Source organism: Mytilus californianus, unplaced genomic scaffold (genome assembly GCF_021869535.1).
Source record: "Mytilus californianus isolate M0D057914Y unplaced genomic scaffold, xbMytCali1.0.p SCAF_29, whole genome shotgun sequence".
In the NCBI taxonomy this organism is placed as follows: Eukaryota; Metazoa; Mollusca; class Bivalvia; order Mytilida; family Mytilidae; genus Mytilus; species Mytilus californianus.
The window spans coordinates 586327-610178 of NW_026262678.1; the positions used below are offsets into that span (position 1 = coordinate 586327).

At 31.8% G+C, this 23852-nt stretch overlaps 2 protein-coding genes across 2 annotated transcripts in view; both read left to right on the plus strand.

Moving 5' to 3' along the window:
* The window catches only part of LOC127732854 (serine/threonine-protein phosphatase 6 regulatory ankyrin repeat subunit C-like), a 30165-nt gene that overhangs the window by 4232 nt on the left and 2081 nt on the right, over window positions 1–23852 (plus strand). The window contains exons 2-9 of the mRNA XM_052242038.1: window positions 581–626; window positions 1177–1275; window positions 3200–3298; window positions 5864–5962; window positions 6988–7086; window positions 9614–9712; window positions 10294–10392; window positions 14972–15070. Coding sequence (XP_052097998.1) covers window positions 612–626; window positions 1177–1275; window positions 3200–3298; window positions 5864–5962; window positions 6988–7086; window positions 9614–9712; window positions 10294–10392; window positions 14972–15070 — 708 coding nt within the window. The 5' untranslated portion in view covers window positions 581–611. The remainder of the gene's footprint in view (window positions 1–580; window positions 627–1176; window positions 1276–3199; window positions 3299–5863; window positions 5963–6987; window positions 7087–9613; window positions 9713–10293; window positions 10393–14971; window positions 15071–23852) is intronic.
* Window positions 15889–17483, plus strand: LOC127732855 (uncharacterized). The gene has a single exon (XM_052242039.1). The coding sequence runs from the start codon at window positions 16145–16147 to the stop codon at window positions 16907–16909; it is 765 nt and encodes a 254-aa protein (XP_052097999.1). The 5' UTR covers window positions 15889–16144; the 3' UTR covers window positions 16910–17483.

Sequence of the window (23852 nt, forward strand, 5' to 3'; positions counted from 1 at the left end):
TCAACCCTCCACGTAATCCGTGACTGTGGTGTAACAGGACAACACAAGAACGAACTCTAAGTATCATTTAAAAAGTATGATAAAGATAATCAGAATTAAGACAGTTCTGAATCTTTCTGAAAACTATACAAGTTTTGTGCAAAAGCCGTTTCTTGAATATTTATAGACATATATATTGGATTTGTAATGTTATTCCTAGATAAACGGCTTCTTCATTATCATGAATTGAATACTTGGTATGTCTCCTGTTTCTAACTTACTTAACAAAGGATAAAATCAACTTATATCCTCTTTTTCAGTTAATACATGAAAATCTTCAAAAGATTCAAATATAATCGAATATATTAGTCTTGTTGAACTTGGCAGCATACCATATCAGGGTATTTGAAGGTCATTGTTATGTCCATTTCCGAAGAATATCAGAATTTAAACATGCAACGTAACAAAGATACTCTAATACATTCGAATTATTTTACAAAAAATTATATATCAATATTTTAGAATTGCATTATATAATTATGTTATTAGGTAAAACTAGTTTTAATAGATGCATAATGTTGTTGTTAATTTTTTTCAACAGAGATCCATACAACTTCATTGCGCAGTTGAAAATGAACAAGAGCAAGGTAAATTTGTTATCTAGCGGAAGTTCAGCACGTCTACACATGAATGTGAGACTTTTAATTATATTAAAATAGTTGCCGAACAGATTATTCGTGTTATTGTTCGTACAATCAAATGAAATACAAACCAATGCCTATTAATGTATAAGTACTACGGACATTAAAAAGTTAGTATTTTTTTAATCATGAAAATAGAAATAGATTCACTACTGTTTGTTTGTTTTTTTGTTTGTTTTTTTTTTTTTGTTTTTTTTTTTTGGAGGATTGGGGTGTTAACAAAATGATACAAAAACGCATTTTTATAAGCCATATCCCAAATGAATGAAATCAAATTTGTCATACTTCTATATAGAGATCATGACAACAACCGTGTTTCGAATTGACTACAGAACCAACATAATATTAATTTCATTATCATTTAAGAGCAATGAATTAAAATACCATTTCAGAAGAAAAGGACATTACCTATACAAAATATTGATTTGCAATCGGATTATTTTACATAAATGCCACTGACTATATATCTGTAATGGTAACATACAAATCTTTACAGTCAGAACTTCAACTTCACCATGCAGTCAAGTTCGAATCGTTAGAAGCAGTTTCTGCATTTATTAACAGCGGATCAGAACTAAATAAAGCAGATATATATGTAAGTATTGCAGACGGATAAAAACATCAATATTATAGTCTTAACATTACTAAATAGAAGTGGTTTATCGAATGATTACTTCTTTCAATTTTTTAACGAAAATTTAACACAACAAAGAAACCTAAAGACTATGGAACACGAACCCACTCAAAAAGTTGGATGAATCTCTGGTGGGACACCCGTTTGTGAATATATGAGATGTATCTTCGTTAAAGTTCGACGGAATAGCTTATTTAGTTCATCATAGTCACAACATTTGAGTTATATAGTATGAGGACAACATCTATATTGCGGAACGTAAATTCAAATAACAATGGTAGTTTCTTTTAATTCGTCCTGTATAAAAGAGAGGCGAGAGATACCAAAGGGACATTCAAACTCATAAGTCGAAAATAAACTGACAACGTCATGGCTAAAAAAGAAAAAGACAAACAGACAAACAATAATACATAACACACAACAAGAACCCCACCAAAAACTGGGGTGATCTCAGGTGCTCCGGAAGGGTAAGTAGATCCTGCTCTGCATGTGGCACCATGCTAAAGTGTGCCAATACGAGTTTATACGTATCAAGTACATCCTTGGTCAAAGTTATATTACATGTATATGTGTATTTTTATGTTTTAAACACTTCATTTAGTACTCAGAAAAAAAGAACACATGTTAAAGCTAAATACAATTTTTATATGATGACTACACGACATTTAGTTCAATTGATGACCGACCTAATGGTTTTGAGATGATACACATTTTTTGTGAAGTTTGTGTTGCTAAGCATCTCGAGTAAAACTGTTAAACGTATGTAGTGTCGATTTTAGTCGTTCTTCCTTATAACTCTGTTCGAACAGTTTTTGTGGAGGATATATGAGATACAAACACAAATATTGAGTGGCAGGACATCAGTAATATATCTGAACGTGATATGAAAGAGCTTTTACGACGTATTTTTGTTTTGTCTATTATGATATTTTGTTTGAATTCTGAGTTATATCAAGTGTTCACAATTAGTTCCTATTGGAATAAATAACAATAAAAAAAACTCAAAGAATATGTTCTTGATAAAAAAAATGCCCGTCATTGACGCATGAAATTTATAAATAAAGGCAATAGTAGTACATGCATACCGCTGTTCAATAGTAGTATACCGCTGTTCAATAGTCATCAATCGATTTAACAGAAACAAATTCGAGTCACGAACCAAAACTGAGGGAAACACATCAACTATAGGAGGAAACAAAACAGAACAACAGAATCACCGAACTGCTACAAAAACAAACGCCAACATACATAGAAACGAACTATGTGATATAACGAGTTGTTTTCATTTTTTTAATATATTTTTATGTATACTATCAAATGAAGAACAGTTTAAATATTTACTATGTCAACATCCGAGAAAAACTGCTAAATACCTATTGCAAGCTTTCTGTAAGAGAAAAAACTTTTTATATGAAAATTTTCGATAAAATTTATGTATTTTGTTCGTCATACCATTGACATTAATGTTTAAAGTGACTTATAGACCCAAAGGGTCGGGTGTTCTAATTATTGTTTTTTTTTTTATTTCACTATATTATAGTTTGTGAAAAACACGTGTCACTATAATAAATAATTTACTTACTTACTTACTTATAGCATTATCTTCTTCTCAAAGTTAGATTGTTCTCATCCCTCAAAATGTTTACGAATCCACATCTATCACAAATATTTCTATCTATATTGTACTGTAAAAGTAAACCTTTAAAATAAAATCGGACACAAATGTTAACATGTCCCGTTTTCCTTCAGTTTCTATATATTCTACACATCAGAATCATCGCAGGTTCGCATTACAATAAATCCTATTTTAGTATTAAATGGAGCAGATCCATTGGCCTAATTTGAAATAAATTCATACAATGTCATATGATTTTTTTTCAAATAGGGATTAACACCGCTCCATTATGCAGTTATACATAAAAGAGGAAACATCACTTCTGAATTACTTATTAAAGGAGCAGATCCAAGTGTGGTTGATAAAAACGTGAGTAAAATGTTTTGCAAATATGTTAAAAAACTGTAAATACCAATAACGAAAATGATTAATGTAGTAGTACATGAAGGTACAATATTCTATTTAACATTGTCGTTTTTAACACAAAGAATGATATAATCGATATGTCTATTGATAGTCGATAAAATTCAGAATTTTAGTGTGTCTCAGTTATGTATTTAATGGTCCTTCCTTTCTTGGTGTCGTTTTGTTAATTTATAGTGTATTCCCCATTCATAACTTTGAGCATAATAGTTCCACTGAAATGCACAAAACAAGTATGACAATATCTTGTATGAGGGAAAACGGCAATCAATTATAATAACTAATTCATAGAAAAAAAATAAAAAAAGACAATTCCGTTAAAACTGATAAAACCAAACGCTCGACTATATCAACCAACTGAACAAAACGAAAATAACAGGCATATTTCTGACTCGAGACAGGTGCAAAATGGTAGGTTAAACCCGGTTAATAGCTAACTAAACCTCCAATTTTCATGACAGTTTATTATAGTTCCTTTTCATTGACAAAAAAATATGAACAACTTTTTATTGCGCCCCTATGATAGCAGACTTGTTCTTGTATTGTTAGATTCCATGTAAAATCCTTGATTCCTTGAATAAACTTACTTTTATTAACTAAAAGTACTCTCATAGCGATGTTTTCATGTTAGTTGGTTTTTTGTTTTGTGTCGTACCGATAGATGAAGTTTAGCCATTTGCAATTGATTTGGACCGTTTGTTGTTAAGCTGTGTTGTTACACCAGTGACCCGGATAAGGGGGAGAGGGTATGTTGAGCGCCCATGAACATGTTTAAACCCGCCACATTCTTTATGTGACTGTCCTAAGTCTGAAACATGTAATTCAGTGTAGTCCTTAGTTTATGTATGTCGTATTTGTTTTCAGTATATTGAATGTTACAAATAAAGTCGTTAGTTTTCTCTTTTGAATTGTTTCACATTTTTCATATCGAGGCCTTTTAATGGTAACTATATGGAATTGTTTATAACTTCTTATTGCTTACATTCACGTTGCTAGATGGATGATTGTCTCTTTTGCAATCAAATTACATTTCCTTATTTTTATATTAAACGACATAATTGTTTGACGTGCTAATAATTGAGAACAATCAGCCAAAATAGTGAAAGCATCCATTATAGTTGTTTTACATAACTGAATGAAATAATAAATAAAACAATCAAAAATCAATAGTCAATGACTGCATATCAACCAAGGTCAACGTTTTACGTATACAACAGTTACACTTTATTTTGTTTCTACTATTCCGGTTAAGCCTACCTTGCGTTAGTTTACCACTCGTTGCCTTTTCCTAATCGTGACATTTTGAAAAAAATTTGACTTTGATTGGATAATGGATAGCAGAGTGTAAGAGCTCACATTATCTACTTCATAGTTTTTCTGTGTTTGTATTCGGATTTTAACAACTTTGGATTTCATTTATACGTAGCCTTTGTAAACAGAAATGTGCGTACAGTACTACGTTATGTTTATAACTTGTCTTGTATTATGTATAGTCCTCAACATGATATCATGCTTGTACTGTTGTCTGATATCTCTCATGTTGTCAAATACAGAAAAGTGTCCATACGAACGAAATTTTCAGTGTGTTTTTTGTTCATTTCATCTACCCGTATCAAAATAACTCTAAATTAATTTTTGAATAAATTTTAAATTTTTTACTATTTTGGCCTGGAGCATCACTGAAGAAACAGTAAGTGTTCGAATGCGCATCTGGTGCATTACAATTGGTACTATTAATATTATTATACGTTTCACGAAATTAACTCTTATCTTTTGCAAAATCTATGTTTAACTTATTAAATCGACTTTTTAAAAAAAAAAGGTCTTTATATTGTATATAGTTAAAGTAAACGATCTTTTCTTGTTTGTTACTAGACATAGATATAAGAAGATGTGGTATGAAAGCCAATGAGACAACTCTCCATCCAAGTCACAATTTGTAAAAGTAAACCATTATGGATCAAAGTACGGCCTTCAACACGGAGCCTTAGTTCAAACCGAACAGCAAGCTATAAAGGGCCCCAAAAATGACTAGTGTACAACCATTCAAACAGGAAAACCAACATATATATATATGTACATGAGTAAATTTACTGTATCAGCATGATCAGGGGCAACACGATATTAAGTGATATTTTCACAATACCATCTTTGTTAATGTCGAAAATGAAACTAAAACATTTTGATATAATAAATGATATAATTAGACTGAACAAACATCAGTAACCACAAGAGCTACACACCTGATATTTAATAAATAAGTTCAATCCTTTTCCTGGTCATCTAACCGATTTAAACACGTACTATCATCTTGCAAATACGGCATAATAAATTAACTATATCATACGAGGGGCCTTCTCAAAATAATTGAAATTGCATGGACAATTTATGAAACAAGTTAACACAGTGACTGACCAACATCTTAAGTAAAAATGGAGTCGTATAGGCCTAGTATATACCCACAGTGTCACTATCCACCAGTTTATAATATTGATATCATATTCTTTACAGGGACTAACGCCACTCCACTATGCAGCTGAATATGGATCTCAACATATAGTGTCTGAATTAATTACCAAAGGATCAGGTTCAAACATAGCAGATAGCAAAGTTTGTATTTTTACAAGATATTAATGATAGTTTTATATTTATCTTTGTTATACAGGCTAACAATATATGCTAAATGTATAACTATTAGATGGAATTTTATTATTTTACCATACATTAGTGTCTTTGTAATAATATTCTTAGCAAACTTATTAATGGATGTATAATTATAACATGTATAACTTGACATGTTGTCAATTCTTTAGTTTATCTATAGTCATGACAGTGACATCAAACATACAAGCGCACCTTTTCATTTAGATTAACAAAATTTAGGTTGGTATAAAGAAATAAAATTTAGAAAACTTTTATGAAAATTTATATAATAATAAAATATCAAATTTACAAAAAATAGAAAACTCCAACTTAATAAAAAGTTCAAAAGTAGCTTTGAAACATACCTACCTTCAAAACACTTTGAATATGGACAAAAAATTTGTACATTTCGAAAAAGTGACCACAGTTTATTAATAGAAATCTAGTAGGTACAGGAAAATTCGTAGAGATTTAAGACTATGTACACATTGAGATGTATTAGATGAATATTAGATGTAAGATGTATACGTATGTTTATTTTCATTGTTTGATAAAGAATTATATCATGTATGCAAATTGTGCGATACATATTACATATGGAGCTCGTAAAGCAATAGCGATTTTAGATATAAAAGAAAAAACAGCTGGCTTTGACAGATATTTATTAAATATGTAAGATAGTGCCACTTAATACAAATGTTAAAATGCTGATTATGGTTCGTGTTGGTATGTTTCCCCGGGCAGTGTTATGAGAACAATAGGAAAGAACGAAGGGGTAATTATGCTGTTGTTTTCTAAGATTCATAATTTGAATTGCCAAATTCGGTATGCCTTTACACATGCATTTATAATTGTTATAGATAAGTTTTTACAAAAATCAATATATTTTTACTTGAATTATTTGAAATTGATGTACAGAAATATGAATAAATTCTAAAAATAAAACATATCAATATTCGACACGAAACAAACACATAGTCTTTTCGAAATAGGGCCAGACACCACTTCACCTCGCAGCTATAAACACGAATGAAGACGTTTTGTTGGAATTATTAAACAGAGGATCAGATCCAGATGTGGTAGATAAAAAAGTGAGTTTATTAGTTTGACAAATACCTTTGCATCGTTATATCAAATGTTATTCTAATCGTTTGCACTACAAGCATGAGTGCTCAATAGTACATAGTTCGATGGTATTAGATTATATGTAAGATAACTTAGTTCGATGTGCAATTTAAAAGTATCCCATAGGCCATAGCCCTTTCAGAATCTCACCGCTGATCATGTATTTTGCCGGATAAATGACAGTCACGAATCTTTTAACCAATCGATTAATAAACGTATGAATAAATACCTCAAAATTATTCATAAGGACAAGCACAATAATCCTCAACGATCTAAGTAAACGTACTTCTATAACAATATTGATCAACGAGAACTGTTGCCAAAAAAACCCCCAAAACAATGGACATTCTGACTAAGAGATTATATTCTAGGAATAAATGCGATATATCACATATGATATAATACAAGTACAAACGTATTACCTGAAAATATGTTACTTTTAAAGTGTGTTTAATAAATACTCATCAAGGATACCGGTTAAGAATTTTGTACACCAGACGGTCGTTTCGTAAACGACACATTAGAAAATGAAATCATTACACTGTAACTGACTATCAGTAATACAGAAAAAGGATGCCTAGAATTACCAAATGTAAACGGTAATAGAAACCATACCAACCAATCACATCCGAATAGTCCGAGAAAAATAGACATGAAAACAGACATAACCACTGAAAGATACATAGCCAGACTTTGTAAATTACAATATTTGGTAATATTTAGCTAGTTTTACGTGTGCAAAAATCTCCCCGCTAGCTTATCGAACGCATTGTTATCAATAAATAACCTGTACTATGCAGCTATTACCACGATGACCACCAATTTACAAATGAACATGACAGTAAATAATGTAGAAAGTATGATCAAATGATTGTGCTGCCTACAAAAACAAGCCTTGGTAGCAAATGCTTGTTGTTGAATACTGTCGCACACAGGACCACTTGAACAAAACTCATACACACATGTAATAAGTTTAATGAAGTATCATCATACAATTTTAAATATAACAAACAACATTTGTTATTAAATATCAATATTGATTATATCATTGGGGACTAAACGCTACTTAAAGTTAATATGTCACAACTGGGTCAATATCCATAATGCGCCTCTTATTGAGGAAAACAAAAGTTGTGAGAAAACAAAAAAATCTCTGTGTAGTGATATTGGACATGTTTCAAATGTTAACAAGTTACTCAGCTTAATTATTTATGCTGATTTGAAGAGTCGAGGACCAAAGAAAAAATGTGTACAAACTATGGAGTCATTAAATGTATGAAAAGAACTAAATTTTCAAAGAACTTATTGTGTGAATAAGGGGATTTTTTACCTCTAGGAGGCGTGTCACGAAAGGGTTATCGGGGTGTGCTAAATTATTGAAAAATTAATCTCATTTCGTACCCCGAAAATTTAACCACATATTTGAAAATGTCTCAACTTCGAAACGAGCCATCATACATATCCAAGTTTACGATATGAGCAGACGAATTGAGGAAAAGGCTACCATTACCGCCTACCTGAAATGTATTGCGCATCTGTGCCCAACTATTGCCATTGATATCATATAATTAAGATCATATCTGAGTTTTAAAATATAATAGTGTAATGTTCAGGTTCCGTTGAGTTAAATAGGTGGCCTGATTTAAATGAAAACGATGTAATTTTTAAATACTCTAATACTTTAAAAAAAAAAAAACAATTATATTATTTTGTGTCTATAAGCATCTTTATAACCTAAATGTTGTGCAAAATTATACGTTGAAAAAAAGGTTTTCCTGAATAGAGAATGATGATAACGCTTTTTTAAATGTGCAACGATATAATTTTCAAATAAAACATGAAAAGATGGCTCTTATATACATTCAAATCAAAGATAGAACATATTGGAAAATCGTGCTCGTTGTCTAATACATAACAAAATATGTATATTTACTATTCAAATCTATTTTGAAATACAATTATCTAAGAAATATACCTCTATATGATTAAGGTGCAAAAAGGACCAAAAAATATGCACTTATATAAAACAGTCAATATAATTTGATACTAAACATCGTCTCATCATTCAAATGAGAAGTCTTTCCGGAGCACCTGATATCAACCCTGATTTGTGGTGGGGTTCTTTTTTCGTTTTTTTTCCATGTATTATTGTTTTGACCTGCTTGTTTTTTTCTTTTTTTTTTTTGCATTATCAGTTTCTCTTCGACTAAGGATTTTGAATTTTCTTTTTGTATCTTCCGCCTTTTTGTAAAACTGAATTGCATTCCTGACTTTCAAATTTCATATTGCAATCTAGATATAGGTTGAGTGTGTTTTGTTCTTTGAGATTTCAAGATAGCAGATTACCCCAATAAACCAATACGACATACAAATAAAGTATAGAATGCGAATTACCGATTAGTATATATTGTATCTACATCAGTTGTTTATATTGACTTATATGTTCAGTGTAAATTTCTGTTTCTTTTTTATATTATGATTTTATTGTTACAGGGGAAAACACCATTGCATTACGCAGCTGAGTATGGACATACGCACATAGTTTCTGAATTACTCAACCGAGGATCTGACCCAAATACTGCAGATAATAATGTGAGTATTTTAGTCTAGTAAAGTCAGATATGATGTGTAAAGCTTAAGTTTATCGTAAAAGCAACCAATATACATTTTATTGAACTTTCTCATATATTCTTTATATTTTTCTAGACCGCCTATTTCAAGTTTTATTCACCAATTTCGTATGACCTGGCAAGTGTTTTCCATAGATGAACTATACACATTTAACTTAAAGGCTTACACGTAGATAAACAATTGTAAATTGGAATGATCACAATGGTGAGATAAACAGTTTGAAAATTTGACTTTTAAGATTCATAAATGTTGGTATAACCAAAAACATAATATATGTCTAAACGCAGTATTCTTTTTCTATCATTCATTAGGTTCGCTATTCAAGTTAATTGACAGCATATCATGAGGAAGAGCATAAAAATCGGAATAACCGAACAATAAGACAAGCATACTACTAATATGCGTGAATGTAAAAAAGTTATAATTTTTATCGAAAGATAAAGATGTGAATTGTTACTTATCAAAACCTAGCAGTTCGTTGTTTAAACATTTCTGCCACTTTGTCAAGGAATTCTATCTCAATAAATTATATATATTTTTAGGGATCGACACCACTGCATGATGCTCTTAGTACAAAATCTGAGACGACAATTGCTGAATTGATTAATAGAGGATCAGATCCAAATAAGGCGGATAAAAGTGTGGGTATTATAATCAAATCTTTATATAAAACAGTGACTGGTACCTGTATACATTATTCTCATAAACGTAAATATTATACGGTTAAGTTCTTAACTTTTTTTTTATTTTTATATTTTGACAATCAAAGTCTTATCATCACGAGTTTTATTTCGTCAAATACTCCCCCAATTCCATTTCAAAAGTAAATAGTTCACACAATTGTTTACACAGCTATATGTTTACACGATCTTCAATATTATCACGTTATGAGATACATTACGAAATACGTTAAAATTCATAAAACAAAGCCCTGGACACTTGATAAAATCAATCGTATCTTGACAAAAAGGGCCACCACAACATCTTATGCTTTATATATATTGATATGTTAAATTTCAGACTTCAAAGCAAAATAAAGCAGTAAATATAAGCTAAATAATCCAAACAAACCTTCTTCAAAAAATTTTAACACAAAACTCACGGCTTTGGAACAACTGAAGGGAAACCAAATTAAGATCGGATAAGTAAAACAGATAGTCCGACAATATATGTGACTGGGAAAATAGCAGCTATGTATGGCCTTCCAAAATTAGCACAACCAAACTGCATAGCAAGTCATAAAAGGCCCGACATGATAAATGTAATAACGATTCAAACGAGAAAACTTACGACCTGATTCTTGTACGAAACAATACACGAAAAAAAGTTTAATATACAGCAACAAACGACAATCACTGGATCCTAATTTGGAAAAGGCACATACATAACGTTACGACATTAAAACATGTGAAGTGGCGAAACAGCACAATATAAGAACAAATTATATAAATCAGTTGAAAAGGGTTTAATATGCTATATACACTTATTGATTAGATGTTCAGAGCTTTAAATTTTCTCATCGACAACATCTTTGTACGTAGCGGCGATACGGCTTTAATCGGTAGGTTAATTAAATAATCAATAATTTTCTAAATATACCGTCCACATTTACTCAAAGGAACTTACATTTTATTTTAAACAAATTGAATTAATCAAATATAAACAACTATAACAGTCATCCTTCATCAATTAAAATATTTCAGTTTTACACGAAAAACTATAAACAAGAATGTACGACAGAGGGAAAGTAGTTTTTTCTTTGGACGATAATGTTCCTCTGGTCCTAGCTTACGATGTACCAAATCGTTCGTGTATGAATTGACGTGTTGGATATCGTTTATCGTAATACATGTGTTACTGGTAAATTATCAAGTCAAGGACTTCGTTACGACAAATTACCTAAAACCTTTATCAAATTACTTCAAAGATACAAATATTTTGTTTGGAAATTTGACTGTAAAAACTTATTAAAAAAAAGATAGCACATCCTAATTGTTACGGTCACCGTGATGTTGTTTATTCATCCCGTAAATTCACATACCATCTTGGTTAAACTTATCGACCCTTTAAATAAACTAATATTGAAAGGCAAGAAATTAAATACTGTAATTAGTTCTTTGATAAATGTTGTTTTTTTTTTATCGCTTATCGATTTTAATATCAAAAAATAACAGTGATATACCTATGAACCTTCACGGTCCTACATTTGGTCGATACTTATATTTTGGCATTGTACAAGATCATGTTTTGGACGTCTTTTTACAAAATCCATTGTATGTTGGATGTTTACTGATGGATATTTTAGTCTTAGAAACATAACTTTTTATCAGTTGTTATTAGTTTTAAAAAAGATACGAAAGATACCAAAGGGATATTATAACTCATAAGTGGAAAACAAATTGCCAATGCTAAGGCAAAACACGAAAAACGACGAAAAGACAAACAACTATACACAAAACACAACAAAGCAAACTAAATACTGAGCACCTTCAACCCCACCAAAAAACCAAGGGTAATTACAGGGGCTTCAGATTGGTAGACAGATCTAGCACCACATGTTGCACCCGTCGTGTTGCTCATGAAGGTATTAACCCGATAAAAAGTCTTATTTATTGATTAACTTTCGAGGAAAGGAGGACTGGATTGTAATTACAACAATTTAAACTTTTTTTTTCAGTAATTGCGTGTACTATCATACATGTGCGTCTACTTTGTGTTTTAAGTGTTGTTGTTAGTTATTTCCGTGTCATAATAACATGGCCATAGGGATTATATCTTCCATTCGATGATTCTCAGTCTTACATTGAAAGAGAATTATTTTATACTGACGTCTGATGTTACTGTGGTATACTTAAAATAAGTTGTTACTGGATGTTTTGTTTGTAATCGAAATGATAGGAAGTTTAATGTTATCAGAATAAAGATAAACATAATCAATACTCTTGTTAATATATTTAAAATGCCGTTTATGATGTTCAAGTAGATCTATACATTGGAACAGACGATGGTGAAAAAAGCAGTAATTATACGCAAACATTCATTGCGTTGGCTGAAAACCGAAAATGTCGTGTATTTAACTAAGTGGTCATAAATCAAGTGCGCATAATAAATGATGCCTTCTACTGTTTTATCTTTAAATATAGATAAGCAATCGTCAAGTCCATAACTGAGTCGATTTTTAATTTGTAGATTTTTATTGATAAGTTTGCCATAAGACCTGTGCTTACGTTTTTTATCAACACTATTCATGATATCAAATGATAAAGTCCGATTATATAGTCGTTAAGACCGTAGTGATATGCTTTTTTCATTTCTTGATCGTTTCCATTGTTGGGAATTTTATATCTTTAATATTTTGTTTTTCCAATACGTTGGTAAATCAAACTTTTATATTTATTTTTAAGAAAGTTCCGTTCATATTACAAATTATAACCACAATTTCGCTTGATTCCAGTAATCATATCAATAAGGCTTTTAGTTTTTTTCAAGTAATGTCACAAGAAAAAGAGAGCGAAAAAGCTCTCCTGTTCATCATTGACCTAACAGTTCTATAAGAAGATAATTTAGAGCAGGTTTTTCATTTGCTGGCATTCTATGGGAATATTTGGGGATATCAATGCGCATTGTTGTTGTAACAGTCTTGAAGCACAGGCATTGCCACTTTTGAGACAATCGTAGAAGGTGTTGAATTAGGAACGGAAATTCGATGGATGACTGTTACATTTATGTTAGGAATGCTGGTTTATGAGCGCATGGAAATTTGGGAATTGTCAAATATTTAGTGTTCTTTCAATTCCTTACACTTATTGTCGTTAAATGGGTATAGAGAAAATTAAATTAGACCGAAAGTCAATACAGTGAATAAAAATAACCATTACGGTATATTAACAAAAGATAGAACAGTCGAAGAACTCTTATACAAACTTAAACAAGTCGACAGAAAGACATTAGTAAAACATAATGAATATATAACAATTATTGGGCAAATTCAGAATGATATAAGAAGTAAGTTAAGCCAAAGCAGGGGCAAGAATAATACACGATAATAAATATAAAGAAAACATGGACAATGAACATGCATATGATAGAAGATAAGAACAGCTCTCTCACAAGCATACACACCTTAACTGTAAAAAAAGAGCATACATCGCAGCCACTGGAACATTTCCTACTGCATTCATGCAGCACGAAAAGTAAATCCGGCAGTCAATTTTAAAAATAAGAAGATGTGGTATTATTACTAATGCACAACTCTCAACCAGCAACCACGTAGACGTTAGTTACTAAAGAGCACCATACGGCCTGCAACATTGAGAAAAACTTATACCACAGAGCAAGCTTTGAAAGTCCCCGAAATGAAAACTGTAAAACTAACAGCTTAAAACATGTTCGAAACAATAACGAGAACACATGTTATATAAAGCAAATTACATGTTTCCGACTTTACTTGTCATTACTGGATTTGGCCATTTCTTATTATTCATAACAAAACAGGAACAAGTCTGCTATTGAAGAAGCGCGTTTAGTGTCCAATAGGACTGCCTACAACTTGTCTCTACATGTTATTGCCGAAACGTACATAGATGCTGTCAAGGAGAATATTTTAATTGTAATAATATCATCAAACTTCCAGTAAGCAAATCCAAAAGAAAGCTGTATACAAGTTACAGCAAGTAAATTGGAATCAGCTTTTGTAAACGACTATTTTAGCAAAAAGGACAGCTTTGGTGTTGGAAGTGTAGTGTACAGAGTCGTAAAGACAAAATTGCCATCCGAATTAAGGATCATTAAATGTACTTGAACATTTAAAAGAAATAATTGCAATTCATGAATGAACGCAAGCACCACAAATCATTAAACAAAATATTACTAATAAAATGTATGCATGACAAACGATTGTAAAGACACTAAAGTTCTCATCAATACTCTTATCTATGGAAACTGACGACAAGGTTTGTTTCACAGGGACCTACCAAAATTCTAATAGAAAAACAAAGGATATGGTACGAAATCAGTACATGCACAGCAAAAAACACACACAAATCAAAGGAACAACGCTTTTTATTATTGTTCTTCGTCTCATTGTCTTAACGAGATCTTCAATTCCTTTTGTAGTCACGTTATAAAATAGAGTAAACGTTTATTTTTTAAATATCACCATACTCGTTAATGCAATTTTTCCAGGGAATGTGATTAAACTATTACCTTTGTTTACAACAGGGACAGACACCTCTTCATTATGCAGCTCGTAATGGATTAAAATACATGATATCAGTTTTGATGAACAAAGGATCAGACCCTAATAAGTCAGATATTAGTGTAAGTACTGTGATCGGCTAATAACATAATTATTATCCGTAAAGTGTTGTATAGACCATGTAGAATTTCTGCGATTTCCGTATCGACCAATGGTAGTAGATTGGAATTGATTCTTTTATCTGTTTTGCCATCTGCTTATATAGACGACATTCCATAAAGTGCATAAATCATTAATATAGTTGAGGTGTCTTGAAATTAATTGGGCGAAGGAGAAGAAAAAAAAAGAATTCCAAAACTCATAATATATAACCGTTTAATTATACATCCATTTTAAGTAAAAACCTCAAAAAGGTTGAATATTACATATTTAGTTTAACTTATTTCTCTTTAATTATATGTTCGATGATTTCATAGATAGACAAAACCATTATAAAGACACGTGTCATGTTCATATATAGGCTGTACAAAATTGTAATCCCTTAATGATGAATATAATATCAAAAGGATAGAATTAAAATAGTACGCAAAATTTAGGGGTAAATGACGGATTTTTTCTCATGTGAATCTTATATATGAATTTGCCCTTTTCGTATTCTAATTTTGATTGAAACAGGTTTGAAGAATTAAATAAATGTTGAACGAAATCACCCTGGATTAGTAGCCAGTATCATCCATGATCATCAGTCACCGAGGTCCCCATCTCTTATAGCGTACTGTATCTTGCAAATGTAAAGATATTTCCATGCACTCTTTGTTCTTTTTTACAATACTAAAACTGGTTTTAACTTGAAAGATAATATTTATTTTTAAGTTTTTCCTGTCGTACAATAATGTATAACATACAGAGGAGGGTCATATTTATATATTTATCAAAGGTATTGGTCACATGACGTAGTTACGGTCAAGTGATTGTTTACTATAAACACGTGTGTGTGTGTTTACATCAAGCACATGGTGTGTGTTTATGTTCTATTTGATTGGATGGCATATACCCGCAATGCGGTTTTTACGGGTATATGCGCTCATGAGATTCGTGAAAAGCATGATTAAGTATTACTTAAGGGGTTCGTTTGAGAAAATAAAGTTATTCGAAGTTTGCCTATAGTTAACGTAGCAGCAGTTCGTTATTGTGGTATGTCTGACTCCGAGAAACTTCTAGATTCTGACCATGAATCTTTGCCTGGTCCTAGTGTACATTCGTTGCCTGATGGTAGTTCTGCACATCATACTGGTAATAACGACTTGGTGGATACATTCTCGCTGTTTAAAACCTATCTTGACGGGAAGATCGCTACTCTTCACAAAGACTTGGCCGTTGGCAATGAGAACTTCGCTACCAAACTCAAGCAAGAAGTGTCAGTTAAACTTAAAGGTGAGGATAACCAGATACAGTTCAATTTCAATTGTGAAATTATGGCCGACCTTGTTAAGCTTCAGAAGCGTATTCCTGATGAAGATGCAGCATGTCTTAAATTGGTATCTGGTGCTATCCTCAAAGTTAAGAAGCGTAATAAACTCATCCGCATTGCAGACAAATCTCCCGCAGGCTGGAAAACCGTCCGCGAATATGAGAGTGACGACCTTGCCTCCGACTCAGAAGATAAGAAACGCATTCGTTCTGCAGAAAGCCGTGCCATTAGGAGTATCAAGGAAAAGAAAATACCTCATCCTTATAGAACCGTTACAGCTACTGTTTCTGCTCCTCCTGCTCCAATGCCCAATCAACACAATGTTCGACAAAACAATTATCAACAGCCGCCCTTTCGGACCAGCAGACGGAGGGAACCCTCATCTCATGACATCTGTTACAACTGCAACCAGCTTGGTCACTGGCGAACTCAGTGCCCCCTTTTCAGTACAAAACCAGCTGTCCCAGGGACATCAAGGCAACAGAGTTAATGATAAGTATTTTGATACTACTTTTTTAGATGAAAGCAATCTTTACGGACAGTTTGAACTGTTTCTGTCACATGCTAAATATTTTGATAATATTGATATTTCATCTGTTGCAAAAGGGGTAAAATATAGTTTACGCAAGCATATACAATTCTGGAAACATATAGGTGCAAATGAATTTGTTATCAATACTATCCAACATGGTTACGTTATTCCATTTTTGCAGACTCCTACATCTATGTCATTTAAGAATAACAAATCTGCAAATGTCCATTCTAAATTTGTAAATGAAGCAATTTCAGAATTACTGAATATCGGATGTGTTATTGAAACTCCATTTCAACCGTTTGTTGTAAATCCGCTAAGTGTTGCAGTTCAAAGTTCGGGCAAAAAACGTCTGATTTTAGATTTAAGTGAACTGAATGTTTTTATTAAAAAAGAAAGAATAAAATTTGAGGACTGGAAAGTGGCTTTAAATTATTTCACAAAAGATTGCTATCAATTTAAATTTGATCTTAAGTCTGGATATTTTCATTATGACGTATGTACTAAACAACAAACATATTTAGGATTTTGCTGGAACGAAAAATTATACTGTTTTACAGTGTTAGCCTTTTGGTCTATCATCTGCTCCATATCTATTCACAAAATGTCTACGACCAATCGTAAAATATTGGCGAGAAAATGGCGTAGATATTGTACTTTACTTAGATGATGGACTTGGAATGGGTAAAAATAAACAAGAAGCTTCCGAATGTTCATCTTTCGTGAAAACCTCCTTGTTAGAAGCAGGGTTTTTAATTAACATGGATAAATCTATTTTTGAGCCAGTACAATGTTTAGAGTGGTTAGGTTTAGTTTGGGATTCGTCTGATTTTTCAATTAGTATATCAGATAGACGGATTGATAATACACTTACATCATTGGTTGATATTTTGAATAACTTTCCTAATTTCACAGCACGTAAATTGGCTCAGGTAACGGGAAAGGTAATTTCTATGTGTCCAGTCATGGGTAACATAACAAGTTTAATGACCCGTTATTTACACTGGGCAATTGAATACAGAGTAAAGTGGGATTTAAAGTTAATATTGGAATGTCCTGATTGTGTATTTAATGAGCTCACATTTTGGCTGAATAACATTAAAAGATTGAACAGAAAACATTTAGCAGGTTATTCTTTTCCTCACGTGCTTGTATATTCTGATGCCAGTAACGTAGCTGCTGGTGCTTACTCGATAGATATTGACTCTAATATTTTTCATCAGATGTGGACTTTACAAGAGTCCCTAAAGAGTTCTACATGGAGAGAACTTCAAGCTATTTTGTTGGCTTTGATGTCGTTTAAGAACCGTTTAAGAAATAAATGTGTTAAATGGCATACAGATAATAATAACTGTGTTTCCATTGTTCAGAAAGGAAGTGCAAAAGTACATTTACAAGAGATAGCTATTAATATTTTTAAGTTGTGTTCTGAATTGAATATTACTTTAGATGTTGTTTGGATCCCGAGATCTAAGAATACAAAAGCTGATTATATTTCTAAAATGATTGATATAGAAGACTGGGGAACAAATAAAGAATTTTTTAAATTAGTAGATAATATGTGGGGTCCGCATACTGTGGACAGGTTTGCGAGTAATTTTAATAAAAAATTACCAAGATTTAATTCCAAATTCTGGAATCCAGGTGTTGAAGCAGTTGATGCGTTCACGCAAAATTGGAAAAATGAAGTAAATTGGATTGTTCCTCCTATTTCCGTTGTCTGTAGAGCAATCAAACATTTGATTTTATGTAAGGCTAGAGGCACTTTGATAGTTCCAAAGTGGCCTTCCTCGTCATATTGGACAATGATTTTTAAAAAAGGTTCGTATTTGCAACCCTATGTAACTGATGTTTTAGAATTTCAACCAAATCAGAACATTTTTATTCATGGTATGAATAATAAGTCCTTGTTGGGATCTTCTGAATTCGTTTCTAGTGTTTTAGCTATTAGATTGAACGCTCAGTTCATGTAAGAATTTACGACAAGGCTGTTGAGCAAGGTCGTATGGTAAAGACAAGGCCAATCTAATGGCAAGGTCGTATGCTGATGACAAGGCCAAATTAAATAGGCAAGGTCTCACCTGACATGGCCAGTGTGAAAAATAAATCTGGCAAGGTCATTTAAATATATTGTAAGCTAGTAGTAGTATAGTAGATTATATTTCTATTTGATATGCACGTTTTTCAGATATTTTTTCATGTGGAGTCTGGAAATCCTTGCCTAAGCCAGTTGACCAAGATTTATCATCTTTATCTAACTGCCTACCTGAGTTCTGTCTCCATTCGAAAGCCGAGAATACCAAAAGAAAATACTCTTATGCATTTAATAATTTCTGTAAGTGTTGTAATAACTATTCTTATGTTAAACCTTTACCAGCTTCAGATTTTTATGTTTCATTGTACTTAATACACATATCAAAGACATTTAACTCGTATGCTAAGGTTGAAGAAGCATACTATTCAATAAGCTGGGCTCACAAACTAGCTGGCTTTTCTAATCCGTGTAATTCACAGTTGTGTATATCGGTTAAAGAAGGAGCTCATAGAAAGATTGGACCTATTATTGTAAATAAAAAAGAACCAATTACGCCAGATATTTTAAAGAAAATTGTTAATAAATATGGTAAAGAATGTAACAATCTTATAGAAATTAGAATTTGTTGTATGTGTCTTATTAGTTACGCAGGGTTTTTAAGATTTTCTGAAATGGTAAATTTAAAAAGATCTGATTTAAAATTTGCTGATACACATGTCTCTTTGCTCATACAGAAAAGCAAAACTGATCGTTATAGAGAAGGCACACACGTTTTAATTGCTAGAACAGATACACAAACATGCCCTGTTAATATGTTGGAGAAATATTTGTTATTATCCAATATAGATGCATCATCTTCAGATTATATATTTAGATCCATGTATTTATGTAAAAAATCTAGATCTTATAGACTGAGAGGTTTTAAACCTTTGTCATATACTAGAGTTAGAGAAATTATATTATCAGCTCTGGAATCTATCGGTTTAGATAAGTCAAAATTTGGATTACATAGCTTGAGATCAGGTGGAGCTACTGCAGCTGCATCAGCTGGCATTCATGATAGATTATTTAAGAAGCATGGTAGATGGGCTTCAGATAAAGCAAAAGATGGCTATGTAAGAGAAAATGTTAAAGAAAAACTGACAGTGTCTAAAAGTTTGGGAATTTAATTTTTATAGATATACTATATATGTGTATTATTCTTTGCTCAGATCTGCTTGGCTTTCTTTGTCTTTCGAAAGGCTGCTACACCTGTAGGCACACTTATCCTATTTATGTGTTGTTTTATTTATTAAATAATTTATATTCGTTTGAGCTGGCGAATTAGAATATAAATATATTTATTAAAGGTATTGGTCACATGACGTAGTTACGGTCAAGTGATTGTTTACTATAAACACGTGTGTGTGTGTTTACATCAAGCACATGGTGTGTGTTTATGTTCTATTTGATTGGATGGCATATACCCGCAATGCGGTTTTTACGGGTATATGCGCTCATGAGATTCGTGAAAAGCATGATTAAGTATTACTTAAGGGGTTCGTTTGAGAAAATAAAGTTATTCGAAGTTTGCCTATAGTTAACGTAGCAGCAGTTCGTTATATGTTTACCCACCCACCCACCCCTTTTATGAGTTGGTTATTGTTAACGTGGGCATATACATATATTACACTATATTAATATGAATTTTTCCTCTTTTGTAGATAGTTTTTGATTGTGTTACTGTATATTCTATTATATGATTGGATTGGAAGTGTGCTTGTCTGAATTATAGTGAATGACTTTTGTTTGAAGAATTGTGAATGTAAATAATATTAAAGGCTGCTACACCTGTAGGCACACTTATCCTATTTATGTGTTGTTTTATTTATTAAATAATTTATATTCGTTTGAGCTGGCGAATTAGAATATAAGTTCAAATAAATGTCCGACCCGAGGAAGATTTTTCTTTTGGCAATCTTGACAACCCAGGGTGTGTTATATGACAAGAAAAGCTTTCGAAAGTGTATTTTGTATTTAGGTCAACAAGAATTAATATTATTTTCTGCAAAGATTCGATCATATCAAAGTTGGATTTTCTTGTTTGATGCTTATAGGAATAGAAACTCCCAACGGCTAAGTTTTAAGCTGAAATAAGTCTATGAATCTAGATATAAACGTTATTTATTTCTCACCAGTTAACTTAAGAAATTACTGCGATTACATAAAGCAATAAGCAAACCAATTGTATCGAAACATTTTTTTTTTTTTTTTTTGGGGGGGGGTATTTTTTATTTAGGGGGGGGGGGGTCAATACATTTTAACCGCGGAAAAGCAAATTATTTTTTTAACAATTTAAAAGGAATTTCTTCAGAATTATTGTTTTTTTTCTCTTTTGTCTGGAAATACATTTTTCCTGCAAAACTTGAAAATCAGATAATGCCCCTCTTTTAATGCAGATCTAAGAGAAGTTCACATTATTTGTGTTGATAATCAAACTGCGATTTAAAACGTTTTGTAAGCTTAAGTAAGTCAATCTAATAAATGAAATGAAATTGAGAATGGAAATGGGGAATGTGTCAAAGAGACAACAACCCGACCATAGAGCAGACAACTGTTTCTATCCAAAACGTTTAACGAATATTCAAGATGAAAAGGTGTACAGATAACCCCCAGTTAGTTTGCAATTTCACGATTTTCTCATCTTCAACATTAAATGTACCTGTACTATTGTTTCCAAAGGACCAATTGTAAAGTCCTTAAGTGTAAGGTACCTACTTGTGGTGAGATATAAATCAATTATGTTAATACTTCTGGAGTCATACCTTCTAATGATAAATACAAAATATAGAGGTAAAGCCCTGCAGTGATGTACTGTTTATGGAAAAATATAAATCAATTCTCTAAAATTATTGGGTGTCATACTTAGTTTTTTTTATAAGCACAATAAAACACAATTTGATTACAATACAGATAATGTGTCCAAACTTCGCTTACCATATTTTGACTATTTTATTTATAATGTCTGTTTTGTTCACGCATCGATGTAAATATAACGGCATTTGATAAGACTGTCGTACAAGTGAGAGGTTTAGCGCTATAAAACCAGGTTCAATCCACCATTTTCTACATTTGAAAATGCCTGTACCAAGTCAGGAATATGACAGTTGTTGTCCATTCGTTTGATGTGTTTTGTCATTTGATTTTGCCATGTGATTACGGACTTTCCTATTGAATTTTCCTCGGAGTTCAGTATTTTTGTGATTTTACTTTTTACAAGGATTTGACATCACTCCATTCTCCTTTCTGTTCTCGTAATCATTACATCAGCCACTCACATTTCAGCATTCAAATTTTTAAAGGTTAGTATCATTAGGACAAAACCAGAGGATTCCAAAAGATTTCTAAAACATAGAATAGGACGGAGCGTTGTCCGATCATTTTGAGCGAAGCTTGGACACATACTATGTATTGTAATTAGATTGGGTATAACATTTCATTAGAATGAGATAAATCCTGAGGTTATCCTGATAACATATAGAATGAAGTTCTATAATCTTCATTATGTTTATATTGTTAAACACTGATTTGTTTTACGTGTTGCTGTTATATGTCATAACAACGTATTTCCAAAAGTATTCATGTATCGTACATATATTAACGATATATAGTTATATGGCCAGTTAGTTAAATGTTCGACTACATGTTTATCTAAAGATCTTACTGCCATTATTTCAAAAGTAAAAGATGATCCTTCGACACATTAAAATGAGGTATATTAAACCAATGGTGTCAATCAATTGCGGTTTTCAAAATCATTAAATGATCAACTCCGATTTCTTGAACTAAAATTTTACAATTGTGAAGTAATAATACGCTATTTCCGATGCTTATTTGAAAGATCGACTACATCATCTCATAAAGCATAGTTTTTTTGTACTTATATGACGCAGGATTTATGCAGAGAATATGGAAGGACAAATACAAAGCATCCTGAAGTTATTTCATTTCAAGTCTAGATAGTTGTGACGATGATTTATAACTCAATAATTGTCAGTGACTGCATGTATCTCATATAACATAGTGGACTTTAGATTAAGTATACTACCGAAACTAAATGGTATATATCATCTCTTGATCTTTTCCTCGATATTGACACAGATGAACCACTTCAAAGAATCGAATTGTCAGCTTCCAATTTACCAGCAGTATAACACAAGTTGCTCTATTGTATGACGTTTATATATCTCAAATAATACGCTACACTCGTGTCATGTTCAAACTATACGCAGTACTTAAACAGGACTGAACTCCTGATAACAGATCTGCCGGAACATAGTTATAAGCCTTGTCACCTTCGTCAATATCGAGGAAAAAATCAAGACATGACGCAAACCGTCAGATTTGGTACAACAAAATATTCTAAGGTCATATTTAAGAGCATAGCAAGACACTTTTTCTTGTTTAATACGAAAATATTCTGCATAATCTCTTTAGAATCCTTAGATCATCAGAAAGTCTTATAAGCTTATATATGCCGTGTTCAAAATATATATACAGAAATGTTTTAGGACTTTGTTCCTGTCAGTTTTAGGACCTTGTCCCTATGAGTTTTTCTGACTCATTTTAAAAACTATGTATTAATTAAGCTTTCTTTTAGAATAAAATACTTATTACATTTATTTGTTTACTTCTGATCCACATATGTGTACGTAATGCAGTTCATAATGCTATACAATAACCTGAATTTAAACAAGTTATGACCTATCTTACGAGCAAATAAACTGAAGTATAACAAAAAACATCCGCTGAAATCTTTATGCCTTATAACATGCGAGGTTAAATCATTTGATTTTGTTGTTATAATGTTTTATTTATAATTATTTT